The sequence below is a fragment of the Stegostoma tigrinum genome, chromosome 23 (genome assembly GCF_030684315.1).
Source record: "Stegostoma tigrinum isolate sSteTig4 chromosome 23, sSteTig4.hap1, whole genome shotgun sequence".
Taxonomy (NCBI): domain Eukaryota; kingdom Metazoa; phylum Chordata; class Chondrichthyes; order Orectolobiformes; family Stegostomatidae; genus Stegostoma; species Stegostoma tigrinum.
Window position 1 is genome coordinate 15804915 of NC_081376.1, and position 25985 is coordinate 15830899.

Genomic DNA, 25985 nt, shown 5'->3' on the forward strand with positions numbered 1-25985 from the left:
ATACACAAATAAAATTGTATTTAATTGGCCTATTGAAGTTCTAAGCATAAAAATCAATGTTGTCATTGAGGAAATGCTACGTTGTTGGAGGTGCTATCCTTCTGATGTGGTGTTATACAGAGGCTCCGTTTATCTGCCCAGATAGATATTATTGATCCTATGGCACTATTTTGGAAAAAAGTAATAGGATGTTTGCTGTCCGGTGCGTATTCATCTCTCAGTTGACATTACAAAAACAGAATTATCTCGTTGCTGTTTGTGGAAGTTTGCTGTCTGTGAATGGCTGTTGCAAACCCTAAATAACAAGAGTGAGCACACTTCAAAACTACTTTGTTGGCTGTAAAACACTTTGAGACATCTGGTAGCCGTGACAGACATCACATAAATGCAAATCTTTGTTTTTCATTAAATGGTATGTTTGCATTGGGGTCGAATAATAATTTAATGCTATTACGTTTCCTCCTGTAATAGGAGGAAAGCCAATGTATTGGCTGTTTGTACCAGGAAGATGACCAATCGAAGGTGTTTTGATGTAGTTACTGAATATGAATACAGTATTGGTGTTTTCACCATGCTTTATTTGAGAGGAGTTTCTTAACTAAGAAAGAACCTGACAGCATAAATTTTGAGAGAGCTAACCTGGAAAAGTGAAGCGATTATTTATGCGAATTGAAATTGAGCGACAGAAAAAAGTGTAAAAAGCAATTATCTTAAAGATAATGAATTATTTGTGCAATTAATTTTTTTGGTGGTATCTCAATTTGGGCAAATTTGTGATTGCGCCATGATCGGTGATGGTATCATTGATCCTCATCAGACCAGTGTCTGGGAAGTGAAAGTACAATATTTAGCACAACTGATGCAAAAAGAATAACGAAAGATTGGAACAGTAATTACTCCATCTTACAGTCATAAGTTAGATGCTCTGCTTCCACAGTGATTTTCTTACAATGTTTTAAGCTTTTCCAGAAATTTTTATTTGTTAAAACCAATTAATAAACAAAATTATAATTTCACTTGCAACTGGAAGCTGAGTTCAAGAGGATGCTGAGTTCACCTAACTTTGACTAATAGCTAAATAATTTAACAGACATTCCATTACGCCCACATACAAAACTATGCTTGATATGAAAATATAAAACCTAATCTCTGATGATACAGCAGGAAAGCTTGGCGTTTCGGGCCTGGACCCTTCTTTAGAAATGGGGGAGGGGAAGGGGGTTCTGAAATAAATAGGGAGCGAGGGGGAGGCGGACAGAAGATGGATAGAGGAGAAGATAGGTGGAGAGGAGACAGACCAGTCAAGGAGGTGGGGATGGAACCAGTAAAGGTGAGTGTAGGTGGGGAGGTAGGGAGGAGATAGGTTAGTTCAGGGAGGATGGACAGGCCAAGGGGGTGGAATGAGGTTAGTAGGTAGGAGATGGGAGTGGAGCTTGAGGTGGGAGCAGGGGATAGGTGGGAGGAAGGACAGGTTAGAGAGGCAGGGATGAGCTGGGCTGGTTTTGGGATGCGGTAGGGGGAGGGAAAATTTCGAAGCTTGTGAAGTCCACATTGATACCGTTGGGCTGCAGGGTTCCCAAGTGGAATATGAGTTGCCGTTCCTGCAACCTTTGGGTAGCATCGTTATGGCACTGCAGGAGGCCCAGGGTGGACATGTCGTCTGAGGAGTGAGAGGGGGAGTTGAAATGGTTTGCGACTGGGAAGTGCAGTTGTTTAGTGCGAACCAAGTGTAGGTGTTCTGCAAAGTGGTCCGCAAGCCTCCGCTTGGTTTCCCCGCTGTAGAGGAGGCCACAACGGGAACAGCAGATACAGTATACCACATTAGCAGATGTGCAGGTGAACATCTGCTTGATGTGGAAAGTCTTTTTGGGGCCTGTGATGGGGGGAGGTGTTGGGGCAGGTGTAGCACTTCCTGCGGTTGTAGGGGAAAGTGCTGGGTGTGGTGGGGCTAGAGGGGACTGTAGAGTGGACAAGGGAGTCATGGAGAGAGTGGTCCCTCCGGATGGCAGATAAGGGTGGGGAGGGGAAAAATGTCTTTGGTGGTGGGGTCGGATTGCAGATGGTGGAAGTGTTGGAGGATGATGCGTTGGATCTGGAGGTGGGTGGGGTGGTACGTGAGGATGAAGGGGATTCTGTTTTGGTTTTTATTGCAGGGAGGGGGTGTGAGGGATGAGTTGCGGGAAATGCGGGAGACACGCTCAGGGGCATTCTTGACCACTGAGGTGGGTAAGTTGCAGCCCTTGAAAAACGAGGACATCTGAGATGTACGGGAGTGGAATGCCTCATCCTGGGAGCAGGTGCGACGGAGGTGAAGGAATTGGGAATAGGGGATGGTGGTTTTGCAGGAAGGTGGGTGGTAGGAATAGTATTCTCGGTAACTGTGGGAGTCGGTGGGCTTGAAATGGATATTGATTTCTAGGGGATTGCTGGAGTTGGAGACACAGAGGTCCAGGAAGGCAAGAGATGTACCTGAGATGGTCCAGGTGAACTTAAGGTTGGGGTGAAAGGTGTTGATGAAGTGGATGAACTATTCAAGCTCCTCGAGGGAGCATGAGGCGGCACTGATAGAGTCATCAATGTAACGGAGGAAGAGGTGGGGTTTAGGGTCAGTGTAGGTACAGAAGAGGATTGTTCCATGTAACCTACGAAGAGGCAGGCATAGCTTGGGCCTATGTGGGTACTCATGGCCACCCCTTTGTCTGTAGGAAGTGGGAGGAATTGAAAGAGAAGTTGTTGAGGGTGAGGATGAGTTCGGCTAAGTGGATGAGGGTGTCAGTGGAGGGGGACTGATAGGGAAGTTGGGGTCCTTGAAAAACGAGGACATCTGAGATGTATGGGAGTGGAATGCCTCATCGTTGGGGCAGATGCGGCGGAGGTGAAGGAATTTGGAATAGGGGATGGCATTTTTGCAGGAAGGTGGCTTGTCCCAGTGTAGTCACCTTGTCCCAGTTGAATTGTTAGTACTGTAGCAGAGATGGAAACCTGATTGGAAGGATTCAAACATGGAGTTGCAGGAAAGACGTACATAAACCCAGCAAAATTTCTGTGCTATTCAGTTGGAAATATAATTAAACACACAAGCTGTAACTTAATTGACGCATTAATAAGTCTAAATTAGACATGCTCGATGCAGCTGGATTCCTTGCTGGCCTTTTCTTTTGATATCCCTTCCAGCAAAGCTATCTGTTCACTTCCCCATTTTGACCAAAATAAAAATAAAATCTTCACACCTGTTTTCTTTTATTTTGGTTCTCCACCATCACTTTAGGAAAGCGAACAGTTTCTAAATATATATGATTTCAAGCACTTTTTGAAAATCACTTCCATGGGATGTGGGTGTCAGGTTTCTATCCCTGCTGCGGTACTGTAATTGTCCTTATCAATTCACAAGTAATTTCCATGTGGCATTTCACAGTGGGCTATTCCTCCTCATCTTTCCCAATCTGTCTGGGCTTTTGACACGGTTGACTATCTGGCTGTGCTTGACTGAATTCAGTTTGATCTATCCTTTTTTCACCAGGGAATCATCTGTCATGACTCCCCTTCTTGGTCCTTTGTTAAGAGTTTCCCAGGGATTGATCCTGGGTCCCTGCGTATTTCTCAATTAACTTTACTTTGCCCATCACTTTCAACTCTCCCATGGTTACTGATTTGTTACTCTACTTGTCTGGCATCAGTGGAGCAGACATTTCCTCCAGTTAAATATTGTGAAGTCTAAAGCTCATCCAGACAACTGGGATGTTTTCCATTACACTCCTGACTTGTGTCTTGCAGATATTGGACAGGCTTTGGGGAGTTAGGACATGAGTTACATGCTGTAGCATTCGTAGACTCTGAGCTGTTCTTAGAGCAACTGCATTTATATGGCTTTTCCAATTGAGTTTCTGGACAATTGTAATCCCTGGAATGTTGATCTTGTGGGATTCGGTGATAGTTGTGCAATTGAATATCAAAGGATGATAATTAGATTCCCTCTTGCTGGAGATGGCCATGCCTGACACTTGTGTGCTGTGAATGTTAATTACCACTTGACACCCCAAGCCTGGATATTGTGTTGCCTTGTTGCATTTGGCCGTAGGCTGGTTTGGTATTTTGAGGAGCCACAAATAGGGATGAATACTTGTGCAGATATGACTCCAAACACCGTGAGTGCCGCTTGATTTCTGTTGACTCTAGTTTTGCTCGGGCTTCTTAATGCCAAACTCAGTCAGATGCAACAAAACACCAAATTTGAATGGAAATTTATCAAATTAAAGCAATGTTAATTAATCATAGTCCATAGGCATCTATTTCCATTAGAGAAAGGCAATTAGTTATATGTAGCTTGAGGGTGCCATTCCGCAATAATGGGGAAAGGAAACAGGCGTCTGTGAAGTAGCATGGCCAGTATGAGACTGAATTCCTGTTGGTGTTCTGCATTGCTCTAGTCTGCTGAGCCAACGAATCTCCAAGTCTCTCATTACATTTTTTAGCATACTCTTTTTAAATGACCCTCAGTGGGTTCTGGAAATCTGAAATAAAAACAGAAATGCTGAAGAAACTCTGCAGGTCTGGCAGTATCTATATAGAGATAAACAGTTAACATTTTGAGTCTGATATGATTTCTTCTGAACTGATTAATTTTTCCAATTCCAGAGTAGAACAAGAAGCAGCACTGAAAATTGATGTACCTGTGAAAGAATTGTGGGTGGGAGCCTGAGTCGGACTGGAACAAGAAATGTTCCACAAACCTCACGGTACTATTGGGTGGACTTTAAACACAAAAAATGGAAGTCCAGTTGAAATCCCTAGAGGATGAGGCAGAGCTGGAGATAGTCACTGAGGTGATCTGCCTGTGAAAGCAAGTTTTGGCAAATACTTCATCATTAACTAAAGGAAAATAGAAATACATGAAGATTAACAAGGCGTAAGATCAAAAAAATCATGTTGGAGCGAAAAGTAGAACCTCTTCATGATGGGCATATTTGGAAGAAAGGTGCGTGAATCAAGTGCTCAGATAAGAGCAGAATACTGCAGACACTGGAAATTTGAAATGAAAATAGAAAATGTTGAAGGAGCTCAGCAGGTCTGGTAGCATCTGTAGAAAGTCAAACATTTAATGTTTTGAGTCAGATATCTCTCCTGTTCAGAGCTTGAATGGAGATAGAGATAAAACTCTTGCCAGAGGTCTCACTTCAAACGTGTTCTTACTTTACTACTGTCTTTAATATCCATTATGCCTCCTGTTCCAGGATGAAGACTGCATGACTGTACCGATAGCTTAGCCATTTTTATTAAATGGAAGTACCTATAATTTTATTTTAAACTATCTTTCTACATTTCTTTTCAATCTAACTTTATTCCCAGCCATTTACATGCTCCCTTAGTTTTGTCTGTTGTATGCTTTACTTTATGTTTCATGTACATTTAGATTTATTGTTGTGAAAGCCCTACATTCCTTTTTGCTGCTTTAAAACACCCTATTTACCCATGCTGCTCTCACATTCGTCCCATCGATGAAGCTCTTTTCTGTTCCATACTTTAGAATGCCAATTGATGGCTTAACTAGAGCTGACCTTAACATGTTTTCATATTTATTTGCAGTTACATATTTCAAGCAAACACCTCTAAACCTGGGTCATTGTACTTTCAGCCTGTGTTTATTGTCTGAGAGATGTTTAGAGATGTTATTACCCACCACTGCACCAAGGGGGACTTGAACCCAGGTCTCCTGGCTCAGAAGCAGGGACACTACCACTGTGCCATAAGAGCTTTAAAGGAGCTCAAATGATTAATCTGTTAGTATCTGCCACTTGTATAGAATTGAAAACAGTTAATACACAATTAAACAATGGTGTTAATGTCCCACGAAAAAGAATCCCACTTCCCTATACCAGTCCATTACACGTATATTAATTTTTCTCGTCTACCCTTCTGTTTGCATGTGGTTCAGGCAGTAATCTAGATATTGTTATCATCGTGGTCCTGCTTTTTACCTTCGCTCACAACTCTCGATATCCCTTTGGCACAAGCATTTCCCTCATCCTGACTATGCTGCTGCAATATGGAAGATAATAATTGAATTATTCCTGTCACCCAGGATACCCCATTCTTTGGCCCCAAGTAGACAACAAGCTATTTGGTAGATAGAAAGATCTGCAGAAGCTGGAGTCACAAATAACACAGTATGGAGCTGAAGGAACTTAGCAGGCCAGCCTGCATCAGAGAAGCAGGAAAGTTGATGTTTCAGGTCGTGACCCTTCAGAAATGAGAAGGGGGAAAGGAACTCAGAAATAGACAGGAGGGGTGTGGCTGGAGAAGGTAGGTGGGATTGTGATAGGTGAGCGCATATAGGACGTGTTGAGGATTGGTTAGTGAGGTGGGAGGGGAAAATAAATGGGAGACAAACTGGACAGGGTATGTCAGGTCAAGGAAGCGGGGATGAGAGGGAGGTTTGGACATGGGATGAGGCTAGGGGTGGGGATATTTTAAAGCTGGTGAATTCCATGTTTAGGCCATCAGACTGTTGGCTCCTGAAGTGGAATGTGAGGTCTGATCCTCCAGTTTGCGGGTGGCACCATTGTGACACTGGAGAAGACTGAGGATGGACATGTCACCCAGGGAGTGGGAGGGACAGATGGTTCGCAACCAGGAGATGTTGTCATTTGTCCTGTACAGAGGGCAGATGCTCTACAAAAGCTGTATGGGATTTCTGTTTTGACCACAGACTATGCTAAGTATCCCATTAACTATAGAAACTGTCATCACAATTACGTTTCTGTTCTCTCCATGGCAGTCTTTTGAGCTATGGTCTGTGTTGACGGTCTTCCCACAGTCATTCTCTTTGGTCTGTCAGGTAGCAAATAGCAACATCAGTCAGATCACTTTCTCAATCTTTCCTGTCTCAGGTACCACAATTTGACAGTCATTTTCTCCCCTTCCTGGACCTTTACTTTTCTCAAGGGGTGTGCATATTTATTGAAAAGAAAATCTAGAAATTCCTGCTCCTCTGTTTGAGCTGGAGTGATTTCCTACAGATTTGTAAATCTGGATAGTTTATTTAACCAGAAGCGCTCTTATACTGCAGTCCTGACATATAGCATGTCATCTCTAGGTTTATTTATTTATTGATAGCTAGAATTAAAATGAGGTGAACTGCATTTGTATAAAAATAAGCTTTCTTACTATTTACTCACTGAGGGGAGAAAAAGTAGCATTGAGAAATAGGCTTACCAACTTACTGTCCTGTACTGGGCCTGGGAGTTGTTTAACTCACCTGAGTGGATGATGCTGGAAAATGTTTTTTTGTACCTACTTTCAGTCCTTACCTCTTAATGTTTAGTCCTACTTTATAGCTAATTGCTTTTTCAGTATGTTTTGAGGTTTTTTTTGTTTTCTTACACATTAATGTGTGAAAGATTCTGGCTCAATTTGCACAAACTACAGGTGCTAAAGGCAATTTTCACTTTGTGTTGCATTGCTTCTGTCATCAAATTCTTACCCTCACACACTGTTCATAATCCACTGACTTAATGTTGTGAACTATAGTTATGCACTCTTTGGATGTTTAATGATTATTAGTTGCAAATCCATCACAAATCTGCCAATTTAATTAAGTCAAAATTAAATGGAGTTGTATGTTTACAAATTTGCATTCAGTATAGTAAAATGTATTACTTTTATTAAAATTCAAAGGAGACAGTGAAATTGGAAAGACACACCAGCAAGTCCTCGTTTAAAGGAAGAATCATCAACTGTAGAAAAGTGCAAAAATATTTGTGTTGCTTTCTGTTCCTGTCCCTTTGCAAACCTACCCTAGGCATTTTGTATATCTCTAGTGAGAGAACAGATAGGCACTCTGTTACAGGGGCATAGTAAGAACTGCTGATGCTGGAGCCAGAGATAACACAGTGTGGAGCTGGAGCAACACAGCAGACCAGGCAGCATCAGAGGAGCCGGAAAGCTGATTTCCAGTCGGGACCCCCTTACAGGTTTTTTATTGCGCTGTTTCTACCTTTGTACCAAATGATACCATGTGCAGTCACCCATTTCTTTTGCCTGGTGTATGGAATGTGTCTGATCTTACAACAATGTTGTCCCGATGTACTGCAGAGTAGCCAGCAACCAGTTGATTAAAAGGCACTTGATTTTTCACTGTGGAATAAAATTTTTTTGGTAAGCAAGTCAACAACATGACATTTCTGGATCCTCTGGGAGGAATTTGCGCATCCAACCAGAGAATGCATAATAACATCACTGACACTGGAAGTGCAACAGAAACCACAACATTGTCTGTATCAGCCATATTTACTCATCATTTTAATTTTTGCTTAAACAGATTATAATATTGTTGACTAGACAACAGACTAGCATAGTTTGCAATCAGTTTTTATGCCTTAAATTCCGGTGCTGTTTGTATATTTGATCTATACTTTCCATGCTTCCAGAAGGCCATTATCCTTTCTAAAATTTTCTTGGACGCTTATTTCGTTTGTCTGTGATTTGCTTAGTTGGCAGCTTTGTCACAGACTTCATAATGAGGTAGCATACAAGTGCAAATTTGGCTTTAAAATCCATTTCACTTTCTGTTCCCATGTTGGTGTAGAGCACAATCAAGTTTGACAATGTTATTTATTCTTCCTGTTGCACAAAAAAAATTATTCAGTGTGTGAAGAAGGCCCTGTATATCCAGTTGACCATTCATCCGTATTTACAGGGCACATAAAAGATCAAAAATCCAGCAACTCAATGCATAGCCTTGTGATTATTATGGTAATTTCCTATTTGAATTTTAAACCAAATACAACTGTTACCTGGAAAGCAGGTGACAGGCAAAAGACAGATTAGAGTCAACCAGATGGTTTCTTCCATGAATTGAAAACAGTTTTGACAGTTGGGTCCATCCCTAGCTTATGTAATTCAGTCTAGGAGATTAGTATAAAAAATATTTGAATTGCTGTCGGGATCTGATAAAATTTGCACCTAACATTAATTTCTCAGAGTTTTTCTTCGGGCTACTCCTTTTATAAATCAGCCGTTTCTATAATAATGAAGCGGTGGTAGGGAACTACCCTGCTGCCCTATCCAGGCAATATTCACTGTTTAAACATTTGTTAACTATATTTTCATTTTTATTGACTTTGGTTTGAAGTGTGTAACCATGTCTTAACATAACTTGGGGTTTAGATGTTTTCTGTAAAGAGTGAACTTGATTCTGTAGCTGAAGATTGACTGGGGCAAACATGTTTTTCTTTGTGATGTTTTTCTTGAGTAGCGCAAAGATTAAGCAAGTGGTGACACATTATCACGGCTGGTGGGATTGTGAATTTGCCATTACAGCCAGATCAGTCAAGATTTTTACAGGTTGGCAGAATATGCTGGAGGAGCTAAATGACATGCTAGGATCGTAGAATTCCTACAGTGTGGAAACAGGCCATTCAGCCCAACAAGTCCACACAGCCCCTCCGAAGAGCAACCCACCCTGACTGTTACCCCTACACCTGCATTTCCCCATATCTAAACCAAGCATCCCTGGAAACTACCTAGCCTGCACATCTTTGGACTGTGAGAGGAAACCAGAGCACCCGGAGGAAGCTCACGCAGACACTGGGAGAATGTGCAAACTCCACACAGACAGTCACCTGAGGGTGGAATTGAACCCGGGTCCCTGGCGCTGTGAGACAGCAGTGCTGATCTCTGAGCCGCTGTGCCACCCTGCTCTTGTTCCTTATTGATATATTCATGTGTTAATCCTAATTCGGTCCTCAAACTGTGATTCATGTACTCCTGTGAAAAAGCTGAAGATGAGAATAATTTGCTTCATCCAATGAGAACTTCAGCTGATGCAGCCTCGTATTCAATGCTGCTCAAAGCCTTTGACACTTTTGAATTCACTGTCTTAACAATTTGATTGTTCCAAATTGTTATTGCTTTGTTACTAATGATTTATTTATAAATTAGAATTTACTTTACATATTTAAATTAGTGGCATTTTACATCAATAGTTTGATGTATCACAAAAATTCATCTTATTTTTATACCTTTTAAGAATAAATTCATTGCATTCACATTCTTTCCAGAATGTGACCGCATTGTGGCTAAATAGCTCTTTGATTATTTTCTAGTTTGTTTACAATTGGTTTTGAAAGTGTTTTTGGATTTTGACTACAGTATGATGTTTATAATCCATATGGCAAATGCATTTTTAGCGTGATTGGGAATTATAAGGGTTATCGATCTACACACATCTTGAGTAAACTATAGAATCAGCCTCACAATTAGACAGTTCATATTCAGAATATGAAAAAGTTTGTTGTACTGCAATGTACATTAAATTTCAAGATAAAGGATGGATACAATGGTAAAATTAGTCATCAACTATGCTCAAATTCTATTTGATTTATGATGAAACACACCTTGGAATTTGCATGAATTACACTAATTAAAGAAGAAAAGCAGCCATCTTGATTTCTGATTTAAATTTAAATTTCGTTTCAAATATATTAGAGTCAGATCTATTGATGACCATCCTGTTCTTTTCAGTTATAATGTTCAATATCAAGCACTTCTAGAAACAGTGTGAAAGAGACGTTTCATGTCTTAAATTGTACATGCATTTTGGCAGCATAATTTATTCTTAGACTCAAGTTGTAAAACTGTCAGTCTTGCATGACAATTCATGCATTGTTTTGTCACTCTTTTGTCTGTCTTCATTTCAGTTGTGGCCTTTTCTGTGGCTTACCAGCAAAACAAACAGTTGCTTGGAGAGAAGGGACTGCTGCCAGGAAAACTGTACTTACAGAAGATTCAGCAGTATGCTGGAGGCAAAGTTGGTATGAAGGCTATTAGCTATGCACCAACAATTCTCTGGTTCCTGGATTGGTCTGACATGGATGTACACCTTGATACTATTGCTCTGATGGGAATGGGACTGTCGATGTTTATATTAATCGCTGGATGTGCCAACATGATAATCATGCTTCTTTTGTGGATTCTCTATCATTCTCTGGTGAACATTGGCCAGATCTGGTGAGTGGAATGACAATAAGATTACATAGCACAATAAGAAAGTGTTTTGTTATGACAAGTTGGCTCAGTAATAGTGTGCCTGCGTGAAACTATTCCTATTTAAGAAAATGGTGTATTCTATTATCCAGCAGGTGCAGCATCGTGATCGGACATTTTTGGAAAAGTGTTTTGTAATTTATAGAAACAAAGAAAATAGCAGCAGTAGAGGGCCATTCAGCTCTCAACCATGCTTTGCCATTCAATATTATCTTGGCTGATCCTCTAATTCAGTAATTTCTGCGCGCTTTCCGTACCCTTTGATTCCACTAGCCCTAAGAACCATAACTAACTCCTTCATGAAAACATTTGACGTATTGGGCCCGACTGCTTTCTGTGGCAGAGAATTCCACAGGCTTCTCACACTCTAGCTGAAAAAGATTTTCTTCATCTCGGCCCAAAATGGTCTGATGCATTTCCAAAAAACTGTGACCCCTGGCAGTTGACACTCCCACAATCCTTCAATACAATTGCAGGAGCACATCCCTGCTCCTGTACTGAAAATCTTTCAGGATAAAGGCCAACATACTACTTGCTTTCTTCACCACTTGCAGCACCTGTGTGCTTTCTTCCAGTGGCCGGTATACAAGGATACCCAGGTCTCATTGCATCTTTCCCTTTCCTAATTGCTTCCCGTCCAGATAAAAATCTGCCTTCCTGTTTTTGCTTTCCGTTTCTTGTAACGAACCTGTTCAGGATGTTATTACACACCTGTGGAGCAGGTGGGTCTTGAGCCCAGGCTTCTTGAAAGAAAACCTCTCTGATGAAGGGTCTAGGCCCGAAACGTCAGCTTTTGTGCTCCTGAGATGCTGCTGGGCCTGCTGTGTTCATCCAGCCTCACATTTTATTATCTTGGATTCTCCAGCATCTGCAGTTCCCATTATCACTCACATTTTACTTCTCCATTTTACATGTTCCTTCAGTTGCCATCATTTGCTCACTCAACTTATGCAAATTATAATGAAACATCTCTGCATTCTCCTCTCAGCTCACCTTCCTACTCAGTTTTGTGTTATCTGCAAACTTGGAGACATTACATATAGCTCCCTCATCTAAATCATTGTTATATATTGTGAATATCTTGGATCCAAGTGCTAATCCTTATGATACTCCTTTGTTACTGCATGCCACTTGGGAAATGACCTGTTTATTCCACTACTTGCTTCTTGTCTGCCAACCAGTTCTGTATCCATGACAGTACACTAACTCCCATTACTCATACTTTAATTTTACATGCTAATCTCTTTGTAGTACCACATCCAAAAACATCTGGAAGTCTAAGAAAACCACATCCAATGTCCCTCTACCCTCACCCCATCAACTCTACTAGGTGCATCTTTGGAAAATTTCCTGTAGATTTGTCAAGCAGGATTTCCCTTTGGTAAGTTGACAATGACTGTCTAATCCTGTCACTGTGCTCCGCTATTAATTCTTATGGACTGGAGGATAACATTTTCCCCAATACCAGTCTAGGACTGACTGATTTATAATTTCCTCTTTTCTCTCTATCTCCTTTTGTCAACAGTGGGGTGACGATAGCTACCCTCCAATTCACAAGATCTATTCCAAAGTCTATAGAAACTTGAAAGATGAACCAGTGTATCTGCCGCTTTTGGGGCCACTTCTGTGTTGTAGATTATTGGGCCCTGAAAATTTATCTGTCTATAATTTACATCTATTTCCCTAGTGATACTGATTTCCTTCCATTCCTCCTCCTCACTATACCATCTGCTCCCCAGCATTTCTGGGATGTTATATGTGTCATCGTTTGTGGACACGGTACCAAATTATCTATTTAATTGGCCTGCTATTTCTTTGCTCCCTATTGTTAGTCCCTTCTTGCCCGTAATTAATCACTTGTCTTCATTAATCCTTTTTCTTCGCATACCTACAGAAGTTTTTACAATCAGTTTTAATGTTCCCTGCATATTCTCCTGTACTCTATTTTCCCTTTGTGGATTGCAACTTAACTATAACTGAATTTTTCCCTTTTCCTTGGATTGGTCAAGCTGCAGATAGCTGCAAATTTGTAAAAGCCGTGTAACCAGAAATATCCGGAGCTGGTAAGCAGGAATTAGCTTTCTCTTTTCTCTCTAAATAAAAAGATCAAAAAAGTTTCTAATATAGGAAAAGACCTAGATCCAGCAAATCGACTATGGAATTGAAGAATGATTATTGCCCTACAGACAATAGCATGTCATCGTTTCTAAAGTCAACTGAAGTTTCAGGATTAAGCCTCCACCTTATGATTTGGACTTTGGATCTTCGGAATGTTATTTTTCCCGTCTATATTTTTCTACCCATAATGTGTCAAACTACCTAGCTCTAGTCGCTTTCTTTGTGAATGAATCTGTGTATTTAGAGTTTTAAAAACATATAGTTTATCTCAAAACAATAAATTAGTAATCTTTCATTTTATTAAAAAAACGTACTTGCAAAGAAGTTATTGTCCTGTTAATGGTAAAATGTAGTGAGAATTGCTTTTGGCATGACCCGCAGTTGGTAAAGCAAAGTGATCGTTTCCATGGTTTAAATTGGTATATTCATATTTATGATGGTTTGTGGAATAGTTGGGCTTGATTATTGGTGCTGACTCCCCAATTAAGTTGTAACAATGTGATCTTATTGTTGATGGTGCTTATGTCAGTCCTCTGTTTTAACTATTTTGGACACATGTTCAAAATCTTGCCCTGAATGTTTTTCTTCCATGATTAGTATTATACATTTGTGCAAGCAAATACATTTTCCACTTTCCCCTCCCCCAAAGAAAGTCTTTGACTTTACAAATTCAAGCAATCTGGATGTTCCATTATTCCACCAGAATACATTCTCTTAGCATTGGAAGACTGGCAGTTTGTCAAGTGGAAGACCGTGGACTTTGATTCTCTTCCTCACATCCTGACATCTGTAGGTCTTCTTAAATTGGAATTATTTTAATTGGCTAGATTTTCATTGAGGTGGCATCTTTCCTGTGAAAAAGGCAATTACTTCTATGCAGCATTTTGAACATTTGGACATTTATCCTCTCCTCTGTCGTGACTTCTCTGACGTTTATGCGCTACATCTTCAGTCTGTTTCAGCAGATTTCATTCTCGATTCACTTATGGTTTTGTACTGAAGCATGTAAACCTTTAACATGTTGGTTGGTATGGACTTACATTCACCTCATTGAATCCTGGGAATATAGGAATGTTAGATATTATATTTAATCTGGCCTCTTCTGAGTCACTTCAGCTCCTAACATTGCACTTGAATCTGTTATCATGTAGTCGACTCCGTTCTGGTCCAAGTGCACAGAATCACAGAATTGTGTGGCACAGAGGAAGGCTTATCTGCAACTTGTCTGCGCTAACTCTCTAGTTGGCGTTATGACTTGGGGCCATTTGCCTTTCTTTTCCCCATACACTTGCCTATTGTTTCTAGTCAAATAAACATTTATTGCCTTCTTGGATACCTCAGTCAACTCTGCCTCTGTTTGACTTTCAGGCAGTGCATTCTAGACTGGATTGCTTGTGTGAAAATATTTTTATTACATCACATTTACTAATCACTTTAAAGTTGTGCCCACTCATTCTCAACGCTTTGACATACGGGAGCATTTGTATTCTCGCAACCTACTCAATCCACACCTCTCAGGATTTTGAAAATTTCTATCAGCTCTCCTGTTTTCCTTTCTGCCTCTAAGGAGTACAGTCCCAAACCTCTCCAGTCTATCTTCAAATGAAGTTTCCCATCCCTGGAACTACTTTTGTAAATTTTCTTTTCTGTACTCTCTCCAGTGCACTCATATTTCTCCTATAGTGTGCACGCTATACTCCAGCTGAGGTCTAACAAGTGTCTTCCATAGGTTCAGCATCATGCCCTTTTCCCCCACATTGTATGTTCCATTAATGAAGCCCAGGATACTGTATACATTATTAACTGCACTTTCTACCTGTGTCTTATGAATTCTGACTTGAAGTTACCATTGATGCAATTCTCTGCTGATCAGGACAAATCATTAAAGAGATCAATGGATTTCTCTAGATAGTGAAATACACCCAGGTTCCTCTGCTGCTTTCCATCCCTTCAAGTGCTATACAACCTATTTGATATTGTCTGTCTATGTTCCTTGTACCAAGATGAACCACCACACACTTCTTTACATTATATTGCATCTGCCACCTATCAGCCTTCTCAATCACCTTGCTTGTATCCTTTTGAGTTCTGCATTGTCCTTGTGGTTTACAATGCTCCCAAATTTCATATCATCCACAAACTTTGAAATTGTCCCATGCACACTGTGATCTGGAGATAATGGGAACTGCAGATGCTGGAGAATTCCAAGATAATAAAATGTGAGGCTGGATGGACACAGCAGGCCAAGCAGCATCTCAGGAGCACAAAAGCTGACGTTTCGGGCCTGGACCCTTCATCGGATGAAGGATCCCGGCCCGAAACGTCAGCTTTTGTGCTCCTGAGATGCTGCTTGGCCTGCTGTGTTCATCCAGCCTCACATTTTATTATCACACCATGATCTAGATTGTTTATAGATACCAGGAAAATCAAGGGTCTCCATACTGACCCCTTGGCAACAATCTTTGCTCTGAGACGAAAAATATTTATAGACCATAACTATTTCCTATTACTCAGCCAATTTTATATCAATGTGGCTATGATCTCTCTTATTCCATGGGCTATCATTTTTCCCATACATCTTCTGAATGGCACTGTATCTTTAATGGTACCCTATTGTTTAACTGTAGTTTTTCTCATTGTGGTGATGTTGTCATTTCAGAAAGGTTCTTTTGTCCTGGTTTAATTTTGAAGAGAAGTTGTAAAGGCAGAGGTACAGATCAGCTGACTGAAAATGGCTTCAGTAAATAAGTTAGGAGGCCTTTAGGTTTTTTAGAAAAGTAGTTGGAGCAATGGAAGGAGGCTTTCTAGTTTTTATTTTAGCTGTAGCAGCCAGAAGCTGTTTGGGGTCCCAGAAAGGTTGGAAACTTCTATAAACGATTCCTAGCTGCTATTTGCTCTGAAATCTCTCTTGCTGTTGTTTCCTCCTGGACTGGAGAACTGCATGTAAGAATCTGTGTTTGAATTTACCTTTTCGCCAAGGGTTATGTTTATGGGCTGTAACTATATTGGAACAGTTAATTTGTAATAGGTACATTATCTATTATTTGGTTAAGTTTTCCAGTAGTTGTGTTATTCTAAATTCTACCTTTTGTTTGTTTTTTTAAAAATATAGTGTTTAAATAAATTGTGTTTTGCTCAACGTCAAGTAGTTTAACTAGTTGCATCACATCTGAAACTTGCACTTCACATCTACCTTTAAAATGAGAAAAAGTAGGGTCTGTGGTGCCTTGTTAAAATATATTGAAGGGGTATGGTCTGGTCCACAACACCATCAAGCTGCTGTTCCAATCTATTTGCCCCATCTCTGTTTTTGCCCTGTTAAAGTTGGCCTTCTTGTTAAGTATTTTTATTCAGGATTGTTTATTATCCTCTTCTATCATCACCCTAACCTTTACATTACAATAATCACTGTCTCCTAAATGTTCCCCCACTGACACTAAATCTATTTCACCGACCTTATTTTTAGAACCAGGTCCAACAGAATTTAAGGTCTTTATAATGTGGGGAACTATAGGTTTTTCTGTGTACATTAGCTGAAGTGGGCTATCCTTGTCCATGGTTGCCTTTCGATTTAGGTTATTCACTTCAGATCACATTGTAAAAAATCTCATAATATTTTGGTTTCAGATGTTATGAAAGTGGGCGGTTAAAATAAAATGTATAACAAATGAGTGACAAAAACAAAGTTGCATATCTGTTCTAAAAATTAACAAATGTTGAAGGAAATCAGGTCTGACGGCATCTGTGGAAAGAGAAACAGTCAAAATTTTGAGCCCAATGTGAGTACCTTGGCATTCCGATTCAATTGAAAAGCCTCAGTCAGTGCTAACTCTTATCAGAAATTCGGTGTTACATTGTTGTCGGTTCAGGAGCTGTCCATACTTTTAGAGCTATGATTTATGTTCAACAAGGGATGGGTGAGTTTAACTATTTTATTAACAAAATGTTGAAACACCAAATCAGGGAAAAGTGATGGCCAAGTGGTATTATCAATAGACTATTAATCCAGAAACTAATTTAATGATCTAAGGGCCCAGGTTCAAATCCTGCTCCGGCAGATGGTAGAATTTGAATGCCATAAAAAATAAGAATCTAATTATAACCATGGAACCATTGTTGATTGTAGGAAAATCCCATCTGGTCCGCTAATGTCCTTCAGAGAAGGAGATCTGCCTGGTCTGGCCTACATGTGACTCCATAACCATTGCAATGTGGTTGGTTCTCAACTGCCCTCTGAAATGGCTTAGCAAAACACAGTTGCATTAATCGCTACAAAATCTCAACCACAGAACTGGATGGACCACCTGATATCGACCCAGGAATTGGAAATGTCAATGGCAAAAGCAGCCCTGTTGATTTTACACAGTCCTCCCTACTAACATCTTGGGCCCAGTGCCCTAATTGTGAGAGCTGTTTCACAGTTTAATCAAGCAACTGCAATTGTACTTAGGGAATCAAAACTTCATCCATTCCCTTTCCCACCAATGCTTACTAGCAACGTGCATACTGTCTACATGATGCACAGCAGAAATTCGCCCAGGATCCTTAGACAGCACCTTCCGAACCCATGAGCACTTCCACTCAGAAGGGCAAGGACAACAGGTACCTGGGAACACCACCACCTGCAAGTTCCCCTCCAAACTTCTGTCCCGACCAAGAAAGATATTGCTGTTCCTTCAGTGTTGATAAGTTGAAGTTGTGGAATTCTCTCCCTAATGGCATTGTGGGGCAACCTACAGCACTTGGACTGCAGTGGTTCTAGAAAGCAGTTCACCACCACCACCTCAAGGGCAACTATGGGTACACAAACAACGCTGGTCAACCAATGGCATCTGCATCTCATGAAAGAATTTAAGAAATTGTTTAATATTGTCTTTTGATTTCTATAAAATCAAGAACTGGGAAGGTGTATTACTTTCATTTGCAAAATCCAAAGATGTTGGGGGACAGGATGGGTGGGGCCTTACCTAGGTGAAATCCATAATCCTACCCCGCTCCTTCCCTGCCAGTTCATGGTAAACCACTTTTTTTGATGCACAAACTACAGCAAATCTGTTGAATATCTAACACTGAATCTACCTAGTATACAGCATGGCAGTAATCTGTGTTAGGAACTTGTGGCCACGATACCATTAAATTTCCTGATTCAAGCAATTTTGATTAAAGTGGATGTGCAGTTATACAGATAGCATTGCACTTGGGCTATCTGTTAGGTGGAGTGGATATTGTGATGGACAGCTGTCAGTGTTGAACAGTATTGTTGGTTGCAGCTCAACTTTCTGCCACTCGTGTCAGATCCCTGAAGGCATTTAAGATATTTATTGGACTCATCAGAATTCAAAAAAGCAGCAAAGAACAGCCAAAAGTTTAGTAAAGAGGGAACAGTTAGAGTGTGGAGAATGTTAGCAATAAATGTAAAAATAGATGGCAAGAGTTTCCTTAATTATTTAAAGATGTGGAGAGGGTACAGAGGAGACTTACCAGGGCATTGTCTGTGCTGGAGAGTTTCAATTATGAAGAGCGATTAGACAGTTTGGAGTTATTTTCCTTAGAGCAGAGGAGATTGAGAGGTCATGGTTGAGATATATAAAATTATGAGGGGCATAAATAGGGTACGCAGGAAGAAACTTTTCTACTTGATGGAGAGATCAATGACTGGGGCGTAGGTTTGGGTAGGGTGCAGAAGGTTTAGAGGTGATGTGAAGAAAAATTTTGTCACCCATAGGGTAGTAGGAATTTTGAATGCACTGCCTGTAAGAGTCAGATATCCTCAACATTTAAGAAGTGTTTAGGTGTGCGCTTGCAATGCCAACGTATACGAGGCTATGAACCAAGTGCTTTGAAAATGGAATTAAAATAGTTGCGTGGTTATTTTCGACTGGTGTGGATGCAATGGGCTGAAGGACCCTTTTCAGTGCTGTAGATGTCGAAGACTCTAGGTAAATGTTATAATTCAGTACAAGTGGAATACAACACAAAAGTACAGAGCCTCTGCTGCAGTTGTACAGGACACTGTTCACACCACGTTTTGGATGCTGCGTACAGTGTGGCTTCGTGAAGTCGTGCCTGAGAAATTCATTGGGGTTATTTGAGGAGGTAATGAGCAGGATAGAAAAGTGGGAACTAGTACACATGATATATTTGGATATCCAAAAGGCATTTGATTTGGTACCAGATCTGAGTCTACTGAACAACAGCTCATGGTGTTGAGGGTAGTATATTGTCATCTATATGGGATTGGTCAATGAACATAAGACGGAGGAGTGAGATAAAATGGGCATTTTCAGAATGGCAATGTATGTCAAGTTGAGTGCCAAAAGAGTTAGTGCTGAGGCCACAACTGTTTTGAATATATGTCAACAACTTGGGTGATAGCAGTCAAAGTAACATTGGCGTTGTTGTTGCCTTTGACATAAAATAAGTCGAAGACAAGTGGTGAGAATGAAACAGAGAGTCTGCAGAGGAATATAGATAGGTTAAGTGAGTGGGCAAAAACTTGGCAGATGGAATATAATTTTGAGGAAATATGAGATTATGTATTTTGTCACAAAAACTTGAGAAATGAATATTATTTAAATGGCAAAAGACTGCTGAAAACTGCAGCATAGATGATTTGAGGTCCCTTGTGCATGAACCTCAAAAAGCTGTAATACAGGTTCATTTGATAAGATGGTAGACAAATGGTCTGCTGGCCTTTATTTCAAAGGGAATGGAGTATAAAAATAGAGAGGTCATGCTAAATCTACACAAGGCACTAGTTAGATCACACGTGTAATACTGAGCAATTTTGCTCCTGTTATCTAAGGAAAGATAGACTGGCATCAGACGCAGCAAAGAGAATGTTCATTAGGTTGATTCTGCATTTGAAGACATTGTCTTATGAAAGGAGGTTGAATAGATCAGGCTTGAACTCATTGGAGTTTAGAAGAATGAGAGGTGAAACTATTGATATATGCAAGATTTTTAGGGGTCTTGACTGGGTAGATGTGGAGAGGCTGTTGAGGATGATCATATTAGCCATGATCTCATTGTACGGTGGAACAGACCAATGAGTCAGATGGCCTACTTCTGCTCCTGCGGTCAAAGGAGAGAAGTTGTTTTTTGTTTAAAGAGTTTGGAGGCTTTCAATCCACTGTATTGTTAACACTCTGGCTCCTGAGTAGATAGTCAGTCGATCAGAGCTGTCTTGCTGAATACTTCTGATCCACACAACTGACCCTGATCAAAAAACTAATAAACAGGCTGTCTCTGGACAGATCTATCCTGAGCGCAGATTCATAATGATGAGTCCAGCAATGTCCACTGCTTGAACTAAGCAACAGCGTTCTTGCAATTCATAATGAATTCCAGTGACCTGTTTCAAATTGCAACATCTCCTTCCACAGTTTCCTTGGTTTAAAGCAGCAGCATTTTTCCATTTTGGCCAACAGTCCAAAAGAAAACAAATAAGAAAGTATGGTCTTCACAATACCATTCAATGATTTTCCTTGCACATAGTTCTTAGGTCAATGTAGCTGTGAAAACTGAATATCTACTCAATTCTCACTGATAGTGCTTCCTACAAGAGTTATTTATTTTAAATTTATGCAGCCCTATTGCTGCTTTCTTGAGCAAAACTAAGGAATGCTTTTCCTAATTGAAATATGCATCCCACATCGTGTTGTGATTTATTCCATGACCAAACAAATTGTTATCAGATTGAACTACAGACTACATTGTGTTGAATTGCTTGCACAATATTCTGAATGGTTTTGATGTGAAAAGCTTTTGTTATCTGTGTGTGATTTCTCAGAGTTGAGAGATGATCTATTTCATCCCCCTTGATTTTCTTCATTGTTACTCATCCTGAAAATAAACCCTGTACATATCCTGCTTTCTATTTTCAGTGATTTAAAAGAAAAATTGACAATAGCTGCTGCTTGTTAAAGAGAGGATAATTTTAACAATTTGTATACCCTTTATTGATGCAACCAATATAAACTAATAAATGTTGTCAGTTATGCATACATTTTGGGCATTTATTGCATCTATCTAATGGTAAACTGTTAAGGAAGCAATTCTGCACTGTGTATGCGTGCTACAGTTCACTCAAGGAAAATTATTTTATTCATCAGTCATTCTGATAGAGGTCACTGCATGGTCAGATAACATATTACCATGCTGTATGCCCAGGAATTTAACTGTAAACCCATCTGAATATGTTTTAATTATTTTTATTACCATAATAAGAGTATAGGCACAACTTAATTTCAGTTGCATAATAATTTTCTTATGGTTTTATTTGCTGTCCCATTATGTACTGTATTTACTCGGAAGGTTAGTTATAGTATTATGTGAAAATGACATGTGAATTAATTGCCTGCTGCTAATGCAATTCTTGGTAAGTACAACATATACAATGCAGTGAACCCCATTGAATTTGTTTTTGATTCCACTTATGTGTGCCTTTTCTTCATTGTTGACTAGGATAGACATGGCAAAGCTATTTCCTGTGTTAGTGGTTACAAGAATAAGGGGAAATATTGAACATTCTGGGTTTTTCCTGGAGAGAAGAGAAGTCTGATGGTTGATCTGATATTGATTATGAAAGCTTTTGATTTTGTAGTTCTAGTGATCTTATCAGTTGTGTACAGAACCAGAACTAGGAGTTATAAAAATAAGATAGTTATAAATCCAATAAGGAATTCAAGATAAGTATTTTAATCTGGAGCCCAGCAGGACAGTGCTTCTGAAATGTTTTCCACCTAGGGTTACATTTTGAGGCTTGGGAATTAGCTGGCACCAAGGTATGAGCCAGGTTGGTGGGGTGGTGTTGGGTGGATAACTGAGAGAGTGATGGGGAATAGCTGTGGTGGTGGTGGAATGGTGGGCAACTGTGCAAGAAGGTGGATTTGTTATGGAGAAAGAAGTAGAGAGTATGTTGTTAAAATCAGATTAGACTGGTAGGAGGGAGCTTGTGTTGATCATAAACGCCAGAATGCATGTGATATTCTGAGCATTCGGTGCTGTATTTACATCTTTAGTATTGAAATCAGAGCTGGGTCTTTAAGCAGTAAAATCAAGAAGCAACTTTTAACACAAAATGTGATAGAACATCAGAACTATCTTCACGCCCTCAGACTGTCGATACTACATTAATTTGTATCTTTCTGGCCTCGTTTACAGAGACTTTTGTTAGTTAAGATCCTCAAGGGATATAAAGCAAAGGCAGGAAAATCCGTTTCAGGCACAGACCAGCCATGATCATACTGAATGAGGGAGCAGCTCAGGGAGCTAAATGGCTGAGTCTGTAATATTCCAAGGCTGTACTAAATGTGTAGTTTCATGTGCTTTGTCTGCGTACATTAATAAAATGTTTCATACTTTATTCTTCACCATTTTGTTGAATTCTTTTCTGCATTTTCATTTATATTTATATTATGCTAAGCTAGTTATGAAAGTTAATCAGATCACGAGAAAACTAGCCTATGAACTCAATAGGTTAGGGAAGGCAAATGGAATGTTGATGTTTGTTTGAAAGGGAATGGAGTATAAAAATAGGTAATTCTTGCCAAAACTATTCAAGGCACCAATTTGACAACACCTGGAATACTACAAATAATTTTAGACCCTCCTTTTACAATGCAAGATTTACAGTCATTGGAGGCAGTCCATATCCTGGGTATGGAGGGATTTTCTGGAGAAGTTGAGTAGGACTTAGTGATTAACACTGCTGCCTCACAGCACCAGGGTCCTGGGTTTGATTCCAGCCTCAGGTGATTGTCTGTGTGAAGTTTGCGCATTCTGTCAGTGTTTGCATGGGTTTCCACCAGGTGCTCTGGTTTCCTCCCACAGTCCAAAGATGTGCAGGTTAGGTGGATTGGCCATGCTAAATTGTGCATCGTGTCCAGGGATGTGCAGGCTAGTTGGCTTAGCCAATAGAAATGTAGGATTACAAGAATAGAATAAGGGGGTGGATCTGAATAGGCTACCCTTTGGAGTCAACTCGATGGGCCAGCTGGGCCAAATGGTCTGCTTTCCACACTGTAGTGATTCTATGATTCTATGACTTTGGACTTGTGCTCCTGTGATGATTTTGTTCCCTTAGGAGATGTGTTCTGTCCAATTTTGCTTATAGCGGGGTGTTGTCACTTTGGTGCCAACATATTTCCCTCGGACGGGCAGTTGGTAAATAACTTTGAGTTCTCACTGGGTGCTCTTTTCTTTTAAGTAAGACAAGAGAATCATGAATTGGTAGAGTCAGCCTCAAACAGATGCAAAAAGGATGTCAGTTTCACTTTCAGTTATTTGGTGATTTTAGCTAGCTGTTGAAGCTGAAATCTTGGGCTCTGTACTGTTCGAGTGAAGTCTTAGACTCTCGAAAAAAAATGAAACTGGTCTGGCGAGAGACAGCACGTGAGAATAATAACTCTTTTGCTAAATTGCATCTTTGCCAAAATCGTGTGTTTATGGGATGCTGCCTATATTGGAACAGTTGGTGGTTGGTGGTTAAATAATACATTATCTTGCGAACTATTTCAATAGAGTAAAGCCAAATCAAATCTATTCTTCTTTTTGAGGTAGTAAGAACTGCCATTGCTGGAGTCAGAGATAACACAATGTGGAGCTGGGGAACACAGCAGGTGAGGCAGCATCAGAGGAGCAGGAAAGCTGATGTTTTGGGTCAGGACCCTTCTTCAGAAAATCATTTTCTGAAGAAGGGTCCCGACCTGAAACATCAGCTTTCTTGCTCCTCTGATGCTGTCTGACCTGCTGTGTTCCTCCAGGTCCACACTGTGTTATCTATTCTTGTTTTTTTTTGCATTGTGAGAATGAAGTATGTTTTGATTAAAGATTAGTGATGAATCAATCGAATCATATATCTGGAACACAGCACCTTACACTTGCCTTTAAAAAATATATAAAAGTTAGTGTCTAGGCTATCTCCATAATATACTTTGGGCAGTCTGATCTGGTCCATAACATTCATTGAAATTTAGAAGATTGAGAGGTATTCTTATTGAAAGCTATAAAATTCTTAGGGGAGTTTATACAGTAGAGATGGAGAGTTTGTTTCCCTTTGTGGGAGAGACACTGGACTGAGGGTGAACTCTGAGTAAGTGGTTGCCCAGCTCAGACAGAATTGAGGAGGATGGTAAAAAAAGATGGTAAAGAATCGGTGGAGCTCTTTACCTCACAGGGCTGTTGAAGCTGGGTTGTTAAGAATACTCAAGGCTTCGATGGACTGATTTTTAATTAGTAAGGGAATAAAGAGTTGTTGAGAAATGGCAAGAAAGTGGAGTTTAGGATTATCAGATCAGCCATGGATCTCATTGAAGGGCTGAGCAGACCCGATGGGCTGAATAGCATACCTCTGGTCCTTTGTGATAGGGCTTTATGTCTAAAAGGTAAAGTCTTTGACAGGAAAGATTGCCAATCACCTGAATCATTTGTATACTTTTTATACACCTGAAAGCACAATTTCTGGCGTTCAATAATAAAGCAGGGAATATCTGAATGCCCTTTTATTTAATCTACCTGAATGCCATTTTAGTTAATCTATCAATTGAAATATACCCTTCAAAACATGATACTTTCAAGTCTACCAGATTATAAAAGCACCTTGCCTCAGGTCTTAAAATCAGTGATTTAAAAATACATGTTCATAATGTAAGGTCTAGGCCCGAAATGTCAGCTTTTGTACTCTTGGGATGCTGCTGGGCCTGCTGTGTTCATCCAGCCTCACATTTTATTATCTTGGATTCTCCAGCATCTGCAGTTCCCATTATCACTGTTCATAATGTAAGACAGTTTTTCTTTTTTTTAAAGATTTGCTTTAATGTTGTGGGTAATGATGATAAAGTAAGGCTTGGTAGTCATTCCTAGTTGACCTGGGGGCATTAAATATCAACCAAGAAGTGTGAGAATAGAGCAACATGCATCTAAACCTCATTGTGGACAATATGTTTCCTTCACGAAAGAACATATTGAACCAGTTAGCTTTTTATTAATACAACAATTCCAGATTACCAGTTTTTATTGAATTAAATTTCATACTTTTCCATAGTAGGTATGACCCCTTGATTCCTGGCTTGCCGATGGAAATACTATAATCACTAGCCTATTGCTTTAGTAATTAATTACTCCCAGTGCAGAAACAGATATTGCACTAGATTCTGGCAATGACTGAACAAATTTGCTTTAAAGAATGTTCAAATTTTATGTTATTGTACATTCTCGGAAACAAACTGTTTCCGGAAAACTGTAGAAGCGACTGGGAGTGGACTGCATGTAGATTTTCACATTTCTTCATACTTTGATGCATATTGTGAAATTTGCATTATACCTATTTATGTTACTTGTGAAGATGAGCTATTTCTGAATTGTAATATGTTTCCTTATTTTGTGAACAAAGAAACATTTCAATTAAAAGTCCACATGATCTTAACATGTCAGTGAACACTCTATGTGAAAATGAGAGAAATGGAAAAATTAAACATGGTCTGGGATTTGACTTTTGAGGAAAGAATAGATAGGATTGAGTTTTTCAGGTGGAAAAGAGGTATCTGAAATGTGCTGGAAGGAAGGGAATGATTAGTAGGTTCCTAGGGTATAGTGAGGAACTGCGTAAAGGGAACTTAGTGTACAAGTATAGATCTCTGAAGAGGTTAGCACAGGCAGACAGGGTAGAATAGAAGGAATATCGGATTCTTGCCTTCATTTGCCAAGGCACAAAATATAGGAACAAGGAAGTCTTGTTACAACTTTGGTTAGGTCACAGATGGAACACCTTGTGCAGTTATCATTATCACACTGTGGGAAGGACGTGATTGCACTGGTGTGGT

General features: G+C 39.9%; 1 protein-coding gene across 2 annotated transcripts in view; it reads left to right on the forward strand.

Moving 5' to 3' along the window:
- lmf1 (lipase maturation factor 1) overlaps nt 1–25985 on the forward strand; it is a 584074-nt gene that overhangs the window by 37368 nt on the left and 520721 nt on the right. The window contains exon 2 of one of the 2 annotated variants that reach the window (XM_048551891.2): nt 10698–11007. In XM_048551891.2, the coding sequence (XP_048407848.2) occupies nt 10698–11007 (310 nt within the window). Of the gene's footprint in view, nt 1–10697; nt 11008–25985 lie in introns of those variants that run through there. The other variant, XM_059653929.1, reaches the window with a different exon arrangement.